At 40.5% G+C, this 13925-nt stretch overlaps 1 protein-coding gene across 1 annotated transcript in view; it reads left to right on the plus strand.

Annotated features, from left to right (window-relative positions):
* Positions 1-13925, plus strand: part of cab39 (calcium binding protein 39) — a 72970-nt gene that overhangs the window by 53859 nt on the left and 5186 nt on the right. Inside the window, exons 5-8 of the mRNA XM_055646434.1 lie at positions 1220-1388; positions 2633-2692; positions 6698-6763; positions 8710-8853. Of these exons, the coding sequence (XP_055502409.1) occupies positions 1220-1388; positions 2633-2692; positions 6698-6763; positions 8710-8853 (439 nt within the window). The remainder of the gene's footprint in view (positions 1-1219; positions 1389-2632; positions 2693-6697; positions 6764-8709; positions 8854-13925) is intronic.

A 13925-nucleotide genomic window follows, 5' to 3' on the forward strand; every position in this document is an offset into this window, starting at 1 on the left:
CTCTCTTCACATTGTGCTTTTGATTTTCTGTTTTTGGACTGAATTCTGTTTTTAATTTGTGTTTCTGTGATGTCTTTATTATTTATTTTATTCTGATTATATGTTTATATTCCTGTTAATCTATGTAAGGTGTCCTTGAGATGTCTGAAAGGCGCCCAATAAATAAAATGTATTATTATTATATATTCTGAGACCCAATGGCTTGACAGACATGAGAATGGCAGCGGCAAATTTGCACGGTGTGACGTTTACCTAATTGCTGTTCTGATAGGGAAAAAAACACTTTATGTTGCCTATATTAAATTTTAAACTACATGTTCAGCAAAATAAATTTTACCATACATTTATTTTGCAATTAATTTACTGTGGAGTTTTTAAATTGCTTTATGTCATCACATATTTCAGGCACCTTGGAAGCAAATTCAAAGGACAATTAAGTATACACCTTTCCATAGTGATTGGAAAAGACATTGTAGGATTACAATATTTGTTGCAGCAGAGTGTATCCTGTACCTTGGCCACAAATTTTAGCAAGGTTTTCCTGAACAACAACCTGGCAAACATGTACTTGCTAAAAATGAAAATATTTTGATGCTACAAATTATTTTATATTTTAAACTGTTAACATACTTCTGTTCAAGAAATAGACTGGTCTTTATTTCTTGCTAAGGTGTCTTGGTGAAAGCAAATATTATGTATTGAGTATTTTCCCAATGGTTTGCAAATTGAAATAGTGAGGTATTCAGAGTGTTAGTAATGATGTTGATCATGGTCCTCCTTTATTTAAAACTAAAGTGTAGATGACATGGTTGGTGGTACTTTAGCTATTGCATTGTATGTTCCTGAATATAAATTCTACAGCTTTCTTATTCATTGCTGTTCCAAATGTGCAGTAGTATATCTTAATATTCAATAATATCCGGACTGTAATGCATACCTTATTATAACAGGTAGTTTGGAGATTGAATTGAAAGAAAATTGAAGCTTTTGTCCACATTTGCCTGTGGAATTGAAAGTAATAGTTACTAGTCAAGATTTAATATAAACGCAGACTTTTGATGTTGCTCAAAACATTGTTATTGGTAAAATAAAACTCTGCCTTGCTGCTAATTGGAAACTTGTGCAGATGGGCATTCAAAAGTGAATGCTTTTAATCTTGCATGTTGTGGGGAAAATTGTCCTTTTTCTCACTTCACAAAGCTGTATTTTTGTCTTGTAGGTACGAATCGCCAGAAATTGCTCTAAATTGTGGCATCATGCTGCGGGAATGTATTCGTCATGAACCATTGGCAAAAATTATACTGTGGACCGAGCCATTTTATGATTTCTTCAGATATGTGGAAATGTCAACATTTGATATTGCTTCTGATGCATTTGCTACATTCAAGGTAGCTAGAAATTTGTTTTCTAGAAATTGTTTTTGGTATTTTTGCACTGGCATGTTAAGTATTTGAGGGAGCACATTGAAACGCTGTGATGATGCAACCTTTTTTCACAAGTGCAGAGAATTTTTCATAGGTTTGACATTCCCCAAGTATTCAATAGACAATAGGTGCAGGAGTAGGCCATTCGGCCCTTCGTGCCAGCACCACCACTCAATGTGATCATGGCTGATCATCCTCAATCAGTACCCCGTTCCCGCCTTCTCCCCATATCCCCTGACTTCGCTATTTTTAAGAGCCCTATCACGCTCTCTCTGGAAAGTATCCAGAGAACTGGCCTCCCAACACCCTCTGAGGCAGAGAATTACACAGACTCACAACTCTCTGTGTGAAAAATGTTTCCTCACCTCCGTTCTAAATGCATACCTGCCAACATTTGAAAATGAAAAATCTTACTCTGAGTGCGAGTTGACAGAGTGCGAGCGCATTACGGGTGGGGTCCAGGGGTCCAGGGGCCCGCCTTAGCTCCTGGATTTTAAGGGTTTTTTTTAAGTAGTTTGCCAATATCGCGATATATTCAGAGCTGCCAAGTTTTAGCAGCGCATTTCAATATTCTAGTACAGGTACCTGAAAATCAGTATTTTGTTGACGAAATCAGTATTTTTACGCGGTGCCATTTTGCTGATATTTTTTAAATTAATTTTTTAAAGATAAATATTTCATGAAATAAATGACTTCATATACAGCTAAAAAAATCTTTACAAAGAATGTTACCTGAAATGTCTCTTAGCCTAGCTCTGTGTGCAAACAGCAGAGAAAAAGTGTTGGCTGCAGCCACCTTCTGCTTCAGTAAGGGAAGCTGGTCGGTGATTGGACACAATTCCCTTGGAGACAGCGGCTGTTTGGACGGGAATTTTTAAGGGAAGCTAGTCGGTGATTGGACGTAACCCCCTTAGAGACAGCGGTTGATTGGCCGATTTCCCCCCCTAATTTCAAAATCGTACTGTTCCGATTTTTCACTCTTTTTTAACTTAAAAATTACGATAAAATCGAACTAGTTGGCAGATATGTAAATGTCTTTTTAATTCTTAAACTGGGGGCCCTGGTTCTGGGCTCCCCCAACATCGGGAACATGTTTCCTGCCTCTAGCGTGTCCAACATTCAGTAATTTTTAAACTGATCCTATATTTATCGTAATTCTAATTTTGTACCATTGTGACTAAGTTATAATACGTCTGATTTGTCTTCAGGATTTACTTACACGACACAAACTACTGAGCGCAGAATTTTTAGAACAGTATTATGACCGAGTAAGTAAATGTATTCTGCTTTTGGTTGTGGGAGTATGATGATAACCTTTTTACTCATTATTTTCATGTTTAAAATAGCATCTAAGGAGCATAGGTGTTTGGAAAAGCCCTGAATGGTTGAAACATTGATCGTGTGGGAGAGATGAGAAGGAAAGGAGATTGAAAAATCACTGTGTTTTCCATTGTCCAATGCTTAGTATGCCATTAAATATTTTGCATTTTGAAGTATCTTTAAATTTTAATCTGCAGAAATGGATCAACTAAATTGCACACCGATTCCAATTGAATTTGGATGTTTCCCTAACTCTAAATTTAAACTATTAATGGAATTTGCAGTTGGATTGTTAAGTTTGGTAAATTAAAATACAATAATACTTAATGGATGTTGAGGAAGGGTAACATGATCTGTGGAGCTGAAATGGAGGCAGATATGCACACATTGCTAGTGTGGCAGTCATAGGAGCAGAATTAGGCCATTTGACCCATCAAATCTACTCAGCCATTCAATCCTGGTTGTTATATCTTTCCCTCTCAACTCCATTCTCTTGCCTTCTCCCCGTAACATTTGACACTCTTACTAATCAAGAACCTGTCAATCTTCACTTTAAAAATACCCAATTAGTTGACCTGCACAACCATCTGCTGCAATGTATTCCACAGATTCACCACCCTCACTAAAGAAATTCCTCCTTGTCCCCTTTCCAAAGGTACGTGCTTTTATTCTGAGACTGTGCCCTCTAGTCTAAGAGCCTCCCAGTAGAAAGGAGTTAAAATGGTAGTGGGAATATACATAGTTGGGAAAGAGAGCATTATTGGGGCAGTGTTACAGGGGCAGGCAGTGTTTTTAAATTATTTTAGACAATAGGTGCAGGAGTAGGCCATTCGGCCCTTCGAGCCAGCACCGCCATTCAATGTGGTCATGACTGATCATCCCCAATCAGCACCCCGTTCCTGCCTTCTCCCCATATCCTCCGACTACGCTATCTTTAAGAGCCCTATCTAGCTCTCTCTTGAAAGTATCCAGAGAACCAGCCTCCACCGCCCTCTGAGGCAGAGAATTCCACAGACACACAACTCTCTGTGAGAAAAAGTGTTTCCTCGTCTCCGTTCTAAATGGTTTACCCCTTATTCTTAAACTGTGACCCCTGGTTCTGGACTATCTCAACATCCTGAACATGTTTCCTGTCTCTAGCGTGTCCAAACCCTTAATAATCTTATGTTTCAATAAGATCCCGTCTCATTCTTCTAAACTCCAGAGTGTACAAGCCCAGCTGCTCCATTCTCTCAGCATATGACAGTCCCGCCATCCTGGGAATTAACCTTGTAAACCTACGCTGCTCTCCCTCAATAGGAAGGATGTCCTTCCTCAAATTAGGGGACCAAAACTGCCACAATACTCCAGGTGTGGTCTCACTAGGGCCCTGTATTAGTCTTGGATTGGTCTTGACATTAAACAAAACTAGGGCTCTGTAGGGCTCGGATTGATCTTCACATTAAAAAAACGGTTCAAAAATATCCAGTAGTTGTCTACGGGCTGTAGGGAGAGCAAAACAAAGCAATCTATCACTCAAAAATCCAAAGCAAACTCGTGTGACTGAGCCAACAAGTTCCCTAAAATTGATGGATTGCATCCTGTGACATTAAATAGAATGTTCAAGAAAGAACTGCAGATGCTGGAATATCGAAGGTACACAAACATGCTGGAGAAACTCAGCGGGTGCAGTAGCATCTATGGAGCGAAGGAAATGGGTTCAAATAGAATAAATAGAATTACTGCAGCGATGGTACATTTGTATCAGGGGTATGGGGAGAGAGTAGATAAGTGGTGTTGTGGCATAGATTTGATCAGCCTTGATCTTACTGAATGGCAAAGTAGGTTCAAGGGACTGACTCACCTATTCCTGTTCATGTTTCTTATGTTGACATGTCAAATAATTTGTCTCAAATTAGAGGATAATATCAGTTGAGCAAAAAAAAAACAATATCTCATGAAAGTCTAAATAAAAGGTTGAACTATCTTAAAAATCCAACTTCATTCATTATCTCTGAATCTTTGAAATTTGTTAGAAACGGGGCTTTATCTTTGGAGATTATGGAATTTTACAATAAGGTATTTTATGTAGCTTTTCTGGAGAGCACATGGCATTTCTTTAGCTAGTGAGGATGAAATCAAAATGAATATAGTCTGTGTAGTGAGAGGGGCAAGGTTTTAAGGAGATGTGCATATCCATATGCATGTCCAAAAGTATTTTAAATGTCACTAATGTATCGGCCTCATCCATCACCCCCGACATCGCGTTCCAGGCACTCTCCATCCTCTGTGTTTTAAAACAAACTTGCTCCTTTAAAACTTGCCCCTTTCACCTTAAAGCTATGTATGCCCTCTAACATTTTTTTCCATCCCCGAAAAAAATTCTGACTGTCTACCTACCCTATCTATACCTCTTATAATTTTGTAAACTTCTCTTAGGTCTCCGCGCAACCTCTGGCTTTACAGAGAAAATAATCCGTCTGTCCAACCTCTCCCTGTAGCTTAATACCCTCTAATCAAGGCTTAATTCTGGTGAACCTCCTCTGCATCCTTTCGAAAGTCTCCACATTGTTCCTGTGATGGGGCATCCAGAACTGCACACAATACTCCAAATGCGGTCTAACCAAAGACCTAAAATAGTGACTTCATATCTCTTACACTCAATGCTCTGACCGATGAAAGCAAGCAAACAAACCAAATGCCTTCTTTACGACTCTGTCTACTTGTGTTGCCACTTTCAGGGAATTGTGGACTTTGTAATTCCAAGATCCCTCTGTATTTCAATGCTGTTAAGGGTCAGTCCATTTATTGTCTATTTTCCCCTTGCATTTGACCTCCCAAAGTGCAAGCCTCATTCTTGCTCGGATTAAACTCCATCTGCCATTTCTCTACCGATTTATGTAGCTGATCTATAACCTGTCGTATACTTTGAAAGCCTTCCTCAAGTCCACAACCCCAACAATCTTGGTGTCATCTGTTAACATACTAACCAACCTGATTACATCCTAGTCATATTTGCATGTTGGCGACAAGAAATAGATTTCATATGTGGTTGTAATGTATTGCTAGTAGTTTATAAAATGTTGATTCATGTTTAAGGCAGACATAGTCCCTATGTAATGTTATGTTGGAAAAATGTTCCTATTATTATGTGAATAAGTTATCTGCCCTGTTTCTTCCAACCATGTTAAACTTTGAGTCGTAAAAAATTCAATATAAATCATTGTGGACATTGTTCTTCAATTCCAGTTTAACTTTTTTCCAACAATTATATGAAGGCTTTATTATGCCCAATAAATAAAATGGCAAACTGAGGATGCTAGAGTTAACATGCAATTTATATACCCAGACTAAAAGGTAACCCACTTATTTGTTTTAATCATCACCATTTTCCATGAGAATGCAATCACCTTTCATGATTTTTTGTATTTTACACATTTGATGCAGTTGAAATTTGAAAGTAGACACAAAGAAATAGATCAGTTGAGAATACTTTGTCATAAATAATATTCTATGGTAATGATCTGTGACAAAGGAGAATGAAAAGTATTAAAACAATTAATTATCCCTTGTGAAGGCTAACGCAGTGCTGAAGAAAGTTGCAAAACAAACTTGTAAGATAAATGTTGAGCTTCCTAATGTAAACTCAAACGATACATTTATCAATCACTTGCTGATTCTTTAAAAAGTTATCTTGTAATAACAAGGGCAAAGTTGATTCAAATGGTTCGAAGTATGTGAAACCTGTTGTGACTGACACAAGAGTGCCCTCTTGTGACAATTCTTTGCATCGTTCTATCTGCCTTGTATAAACAGAACCCAGGCTTGGTGAAAATATGTTGGCATGTTATTTGGTCTTTTAGAGTTCTATGCATTTATAAGTTTGTGCTGCTTTGAGAGGAATAAGTTATCTTCTGTCTTAACATTACAAGCCATGACGCTTGGCCGGGTTAACCATCTGTCATTTATTGCAGTTCTTTAGCGAATATGAGAAGTTGCTCCATTCAGAAAACTACGTCACAAAAAGGCAGTCTCTGAAGGTGAGTCATTTTGCACATTGAGCAGCAGTTATAATATTTATAACTTTAGCAAAATAAATGTAAGTCTGTTGATGCAAAGACACTGCAAAGTAAAATTGTCCCAGGCATCACTACATGAATCTTGCACTCAGGGCATAATTGCATACAATGCAAGTACACAGATGTTCAAAATACTACTTTAAATGGCTGCTCTGATCTGTGTAATTACGACTGAATCACAACCAGACCGAAAGTAAAGCAGAAACCATATTGTGTTTCTCATCAGGAAGGCTGTATCCTTGGGTTGAATATTGTGGATGCAATTGGAATGCAATGGATTTGAATTGTATACCCTAGTTAATTTATTTACAATGGCACAATGCTACTCCTATCACTTGCTTATGACCTTGTATTCTCAAACATGGTGAAAGCCACTTCTGAGGAAGTTCCAAATTCAACACATCGCTTATAGCTGCATGAATCACAATGGCAGTGGTGTAGGTACAAGGACATTCAGCTTCAAATATCTTCCCTTTGTTATAAGGTCAAAAATGATGACATTTAGTTATGTATCTGGTTTGATAGAGGCGTATCAGATAGAGACATTTGATATGGAATGTAAAGAAAGTTCTGGAGAATAATTTGACCTGGACTGATAAGGAGGCAAGTACAATTTGCACCACACAAGCAAAACAGTGTGACTGTCTCTATGATTATAACTTAAGACTAACAATCAAAGGCAGCCAACATCATCAAAGACCTACACCATCCTACAACATACACACTCATCTCACCACTGCCATCGGGAAGAAGGTACAGGAGCCTGAGAACTGTAACGTCCAGGTTCAAGAATAGCTTCTCTACAGCCATTAGGCTATTAAACACAACAACCTCATATGCTATGAACTACAATAGACTACTAGACAAAGTGGGACCCGTTGGGTCCCAGCATCACACAGGAGGGCTCACAGGGCTGGTCACCAATGGGGGGGGGGGGGGGGGGGGGGGGCAATATTCCACCTCTCGCCAATATTGCCAATGGGCCAATATTGCACGCCAGTGGGGGGGGGGGGTGGGGCTAGTATAGGGGCAAACATTTTCCACACCCGGGGCATAAAAAACTAATGGGGTGGGGTATAGACATTGTGGGCTGAATGGATTCTTGGGCTGGCAACGATTTTAAAAGCCAAGGCGAGGAAAACAATTGGGCTGCAGCCACACCTGACAACCAAAATTAATTTTGTGAACACAAACTTTTTTTAAAAGGCAAGGCAAACAATTGGGCTGCAGCCACTTTACAGCCGCATCGAGGGGACTCACCGTGGAGTAGACGTGCGTTCAGTGTGATTCGAGGGAGCCGTGACCCTCTTGCTTCCTGGGTATGGCAGAGTCTGAGTGAGGGACTACGCTTCCGGGTTTTATAGTCCCTCCCCCCTGCCGCCAGCAGGGGCAGCAGAGAGAATGGCGATTTTTTTTAAAAACATTAATATCTCTCTGATTTTTCATCAATGGGAAAAAAATCCTCCAGTCCCGGAAGGTAGAGAGGGGCTCTGAGGGAGGTGGCCAAAAATGACGGCCGTAGGTGGCGGCGTTCTGTCGGAAATCGCAGCACAGTGGGCCAAAAGCGGTCAAGATCAGACTTTTAGTAATATAAATATAATCATTATTATTATTATTGCATTGTTATTGTTCTTTTTTTTCTGAGTTTTTGTTATTTATTATGATTACATATTTTGTGCTGCAACAAGTGAGAATTTAATTGTTCTATCTGGGACATTTGACATTAAAACACTCTTGACTCTTGACTGTTCAAATCTTGTTCTTTTGAAATGGAGCCAGTTTGGAATAAATATATAATTACAAATGTTTCTTGCAGTACATATTTTGAAATCAGCCATTGACAAATATCTTCATTTTGATAACTTGATGAGTTTTTTTTAAATGACAATCTATTTGCTTTTATGTAGTTACTTGGGGAACTTTTACTGGATAGACATAATTTCACTATCATGACAAAATATATCAGCAAACCAGAGAACTTGAAGTTGATGATGAATCTCCTGCGTGACAAAAGCCGCAACATTCAGTTTGAGGCCTTCCATGTGTTTAAGGTAAAACTATACAATCTTTTACCTTGGGGGTTGGAGCACTCAAGGTTATAAAGTGCAAAGTTTAGTGATGTCTTGGTTATGTGTCAGTATTACTCTGGCTCTTGTCTCTGTGTCAGAATCATGAGCAGAAGTTACACTTGAAGTTAAACACAACTTAAACCAACACTAATATACTATGATTTGCCAATGCCAAGCAGATAGTAAACTAAGAATTTGTCTCTCTCTTTAGATGCCCATAAAAAATCCCACAGAACAAATAGGGGTGTTCTCCAGTGTCCTGGCTTTGGCTAGGACAGTCTTTTCCTCTGGTCTTCTATATGCAGCACTAAAATAATTGCAATTACTTAATCGTTGCTGCCTGTGTACAAATTGGGTGTTCTTTATGTCAACAGCACAGTAGCAATTTGTAAGGTATTTCGCTTTGAGTTGTAGTATGATATCAAAAGCAAAAGTGGCATAGTTGGTCTATTTGTTCTTTGGAAAAAAGTAAATCCAGCATTGAGATTTTAGCCAATATTGCTGGTTGAGTATTAATATTTGTATTGAGCAGTTTTGAAAAAAATACTGCTGTTCTATATTTTCAAAGACTAAATTGAATACGTGTCAAACCTTGAAAAATGAATTAGTATAGACTAATGTAAAAGATGGCTACAAAGGGTTGCATTTGAGAGATTACAGAAATTGTCCAGTTAGGTATGGCTGCTCCGCTCTGCCTGCAGTTGTCCGTCCTTTCACTTTTTATCCACTTTTTTTATTTTTAGAACGTTAAAAAGTGTTGTTTGGAGGTCTATTGTTTTTATGGGGGGGGGGGGGGGGGGGGGGGAAAACTGTATTTCTCAGTCCCTACCTGGTCATAGAGGCAGGCTTTCCTCCGAGCAGCATCTCAACCTGTCCTCGTGGCCTACCATCGAGGTCTGGAGCAGTGTTTCCTGAGGGGCCCGGCCAGAACCTCGGCTTCGGGCGGCGGCGCAGCGCTGGAGCGCCATTGCGGAGCGGGCGATGCCTTGCCCGGGTCGCCGCGCTGGAGCTCCGGTGTGATGGGTCCGCCGATGGAACATCGCGGAGTCGCGGGTCTGTGGTGCGGCCAGCCGCGGGCGGTGGCACTGACTTTAACATCGGGAGCCTGGGATCACTCGCCGAGATCGCCAGTGGTGGAGCTCCATCCAGCGCGGCCTGTCGGCTTCTGAAGCCGCGGTCTCCGGTAAGGATGTGGCCGTTCCAGGCATCCCAAGCCGCTGAGAAGGTTCTCCCGACGCCGGAGCACCATCACCTGGCGAGAAGGGCCTGAAACATCGGGCCCCGTAGCGGCGACTGCGGAGGCCTCAATAGGCCCGACTATGGGTGGACAAGGGAATGGGGACTGGACTTTGACCCTTCACTCACAGTGGGAACTATTGTGGGGGGATGTTTTTAAGTTTTATGTTAAATTCTTCTTTAATGTTGTGTTGTATTCTTATTAGTGTTCTGCAATGGCAACGTGAATTTCACGACACCAATTGGTGTATGTGACAATAAATGAACCTCTGAACCTTTGAATTGGAGTTGGGTAGAATTTAGAATATGAAGGTGTGATTTAATAGTTGCTGTATTAAGGAAAAGTGACACCTACTCCTAGGTGAGCTTTTTGTTGATGGGCTATTCTGCAAATTGCATTTTGTGTGTTGATTGTTCATTTTGAATTACGATCAAAGATCTGTCAATGAATGCATCAAGGGTTGAATGATTCATGAAGTTTATCACAGATCATTCACGATCTCTGTGTCAGAATAAACATGAAGCTAAATGGCCTCTTGTTTCTACGCTCAAAAAATACATATTCACTCAGCAACAGAACTTTTCTGAAGAAATTATAGACAATTGGTGCAGGAGTAGGCCATTTGGCCCTTCGAGCCAGCACCGCCATTCAATGTGATCATGGCTGATCATCCCCATTTTGGGGTATAATGATGATTTATTTGGTATTATAAGCAATTTCTATAAATAGCGTGCAAGTATAAATATTTCAGCTTGTGTAAACCCTCTGGATTAGGGAAAAGCCAATTCTCTGCAATTTGTCGTTGTTTAAATCAAAGACACATCTACCTATTTCTACCTAAAGTGAGTAGCTCAGCACTAAGTTATTGTTAGATGTCAATTATGTAACCTTATTGAATTTATCTATTTTGGTTTGAGCATTAATATAGTGCATATAATTACTCTGCTTTGGAGTCCCTGTATTTTGTGGCAATTATTGGTACCATTTCCCAACATTGTTTCAGGTATGGCTGAAACCAATCCCTTTGTGATCAATTTTAGTCAAATCTCACAGAGCAGAACAACCCATCTCTTTTATTAAAAACATTATTAAAGCAGGCCAAACATTGCAAAAAAGAAACAAGATCACAAGAAATGACTAAAGATTATATGTAAAATGCTACAAACGGGTGTACATTATTTGACCTCTGCACTTTGTATCTGACAGCCTAAACACTTCACCCAATGATAAATATAACACATATTTATCTCTCAAACTCTGTGCTGTCAGCTCTGTCGCAGTTCCTTTACAAGCTTTTAATACCAAATATACTTCACTCTGACACTGTGCAGGCAATTCACACTTCCTCGACTATCTGCTAGGCGCCAAAATTTGTCCTAAACTCATCTTGCTTTCAAATCCGAAAGTGCACACCCATCATCACTTTGATCATAACATCCTTTGAAAACGTCATTTTGTTTGTCTGCTATAAACTGTGATAGCCATCTTTAATGCCATTCTGCAAATGGTGGATGGGGTTCACGATAGTGATTCTGATCTTTCCCACTTCAAAAGTCTGTTGGGACGAAGCAGGCACAACAGAAGCATCTTGTTTATATGCCGATTTGTACATTTCCGGAGGTGTTATCGCAATGCAGGGATCCAGGGAGAATTGTGTTTGTACCATCGAGTTATTTAGGATTTCATGTAACTTTATAGCCTGCTTGAAAAATTCAGCACAGACATCTTCAGTTCCCCTGGGCAATCTAGGATAGAACTTAGTTATTTTTAATTCACTGGGAGTTTGAAGTGTTTTTTTGCTGAGGATTTATCGCAACAGTCAAATTACTAGATTGATTTAATGGGTTAAAAATGTTTAGGGCACCACATGTGGTTGGCAGTTATTTGAGGGTGTGCAGGAGAAAAAATTCCACTTGGTTTGACAGGCTGTATAGCAACAGCCTCCTTTAAAGTGCAAAGTTACCTAACCCCAACCCTAGCCCTAACTGGGCGTCACCCGCGGGACAGAAAACGTCAGCTTGTGACACAGCGCACGACATGATGGTGATAGCTATATTTAAGAGGGAGTTAGATGTGACCCTTGTGGCTAAGGGGATCAGGGGGTATGGAGAGAAGGCAGGTACGGGATACTGAGTTGGATGATCAGCCATGATCATATTGAATGGCGGTGCAGGCTCGAAGGGCCGAATGGCCTACTCCTGCACCTAATTTCTATGTTTCTATGATGAGACACCCAAAAGTTGCCCCTGGATTTTGAACATTCCAAAACGTGACAACCTCTTTTCAGACTGTCACCGAAAATGTTGCTCAAGTGGGAAAGGCCCTTAAATCCCTCACCCCAGGGGAGGGGGAGAGAAACTGCAAAGCCACCTGCCTGCGTTTATTCCAAATCCCTCCAAACCTGATCTGTCCATGTACCTGTCTCTGTCCCTGCCTTTCTATCTGTCTCTGTCTCTCTCTGTCTACATCTCTGTCTCTGCTCTCTCTGTCTCTGTGTCTCTGTCTCTCGCTTACCAGTTCTCCCCCACTTTTTCATCAGAACCCCACCCTGAAATTTGGGCATTGAAGCTCCCCCTAGTGCTCCAGTGCAGTGCCATGTAACAGCCATGTTGTTGAAAGGGTTGTTGTGATACAGCATGGTGTTCCTGAAGTCCCACACCACAAGTGTCACCCAACATCTGCACTCTCCTTGACCTCGTCCTTACCATACCGGCAAGTTCAGCTGAGGCTGAGGCAGCTGAAGACCACCATCAGAAGTTCCCTCCAGGACGACCAGGTGACGGACCAGCTCCTCATCATGCTGCAGGCCAGTAACATCAAGGACTTTGATCCCAGGCCAGCCATCCGCTTGTGGCATGCAGGAGGGATGAGGGCAAGGAGGCCTGCCACGGGAGAAGACCCAGCTGCAGCACCTGCCTCGGGACCTCACCCTGACAGTGACAAGCCTGATGAGGAGGATGCTCTGCTCCAGAGCCACTCAGATGACAATTAAAGTGACTTTACATGTATTTGAACAGCTGTCTTTACTTTGCTTATCAGGAGATGGTTTAAATATCAAGCAGAAAAGTTACACAAGTTCTCACATATATAATGTTTCTGTTCATTTAAAGTTGATTACGCCCCCCCACAAAAAAACCCCACCAGCCATTTTTATTGCCATTCAATATAGTCACCTACTTCCATGACATCTTCTTAGTGGGCACAGAGTAAAAGAGGTACTATATACATTCAACAGAATGGTATAGGTTCTCGTCAGATAATAATAATACAGTAACAAGTATTTTACAAGAAAAAGAAAATCAAAGTACACTTGCTCGAAGGGCCGAATGGCCTACTCCTGCACCTATTTTCTATGTTTCTATTTCCATTCTCTTCATTTCTTTTAAATTACAAAATCTTGGAGCAGAAGGGATATATTATGTACCTATTTTTCCCCTCTTACCTATTTTTCCCCTCTTGATGTTGTTACCGTGTCCACCTTCCAAGGTGTCAAACAGATTGATTCAATTCTTTATCAACTTTCCTTGTTGTGACTGGGCACAACAGCGATCGATGATTGAAGATTCAAGAGGAAGAGACCCATGCTATGGCCATGTCATGATCCAAATCTGAGGAAGGACGTTCTTGCCATAGAGGGAGTGCAGAGAAGGTTCACCAGACTAATTCCGGGGATGTCAGGACTGTCTTATGAAGAAAGACTGGATAGACTTGGTTTATACTCTCTAGAATTTAGGAGATTGAGAGGGGATCTTATAGAAACTTACAAAATTCTTAAGGGGTTGGACAGGCTAGATGCAGGAAGATTGCTCCCGATGTT

This window comes from Leucoraja erinacea, chromosome 14 (genome assembly GCF_028641065.1).
Source record: "Leucoraja erinacea ecotype New England chromosome 14, Leri_hhj_1, whole genome shotgun sequence".
Lineage (NCBI taxonomy): Eukaryota > Metazoa > Chordata > Chondrichthyes > Rajiformes > Rajidae > Leucoraja > Leucoraja erinaceus.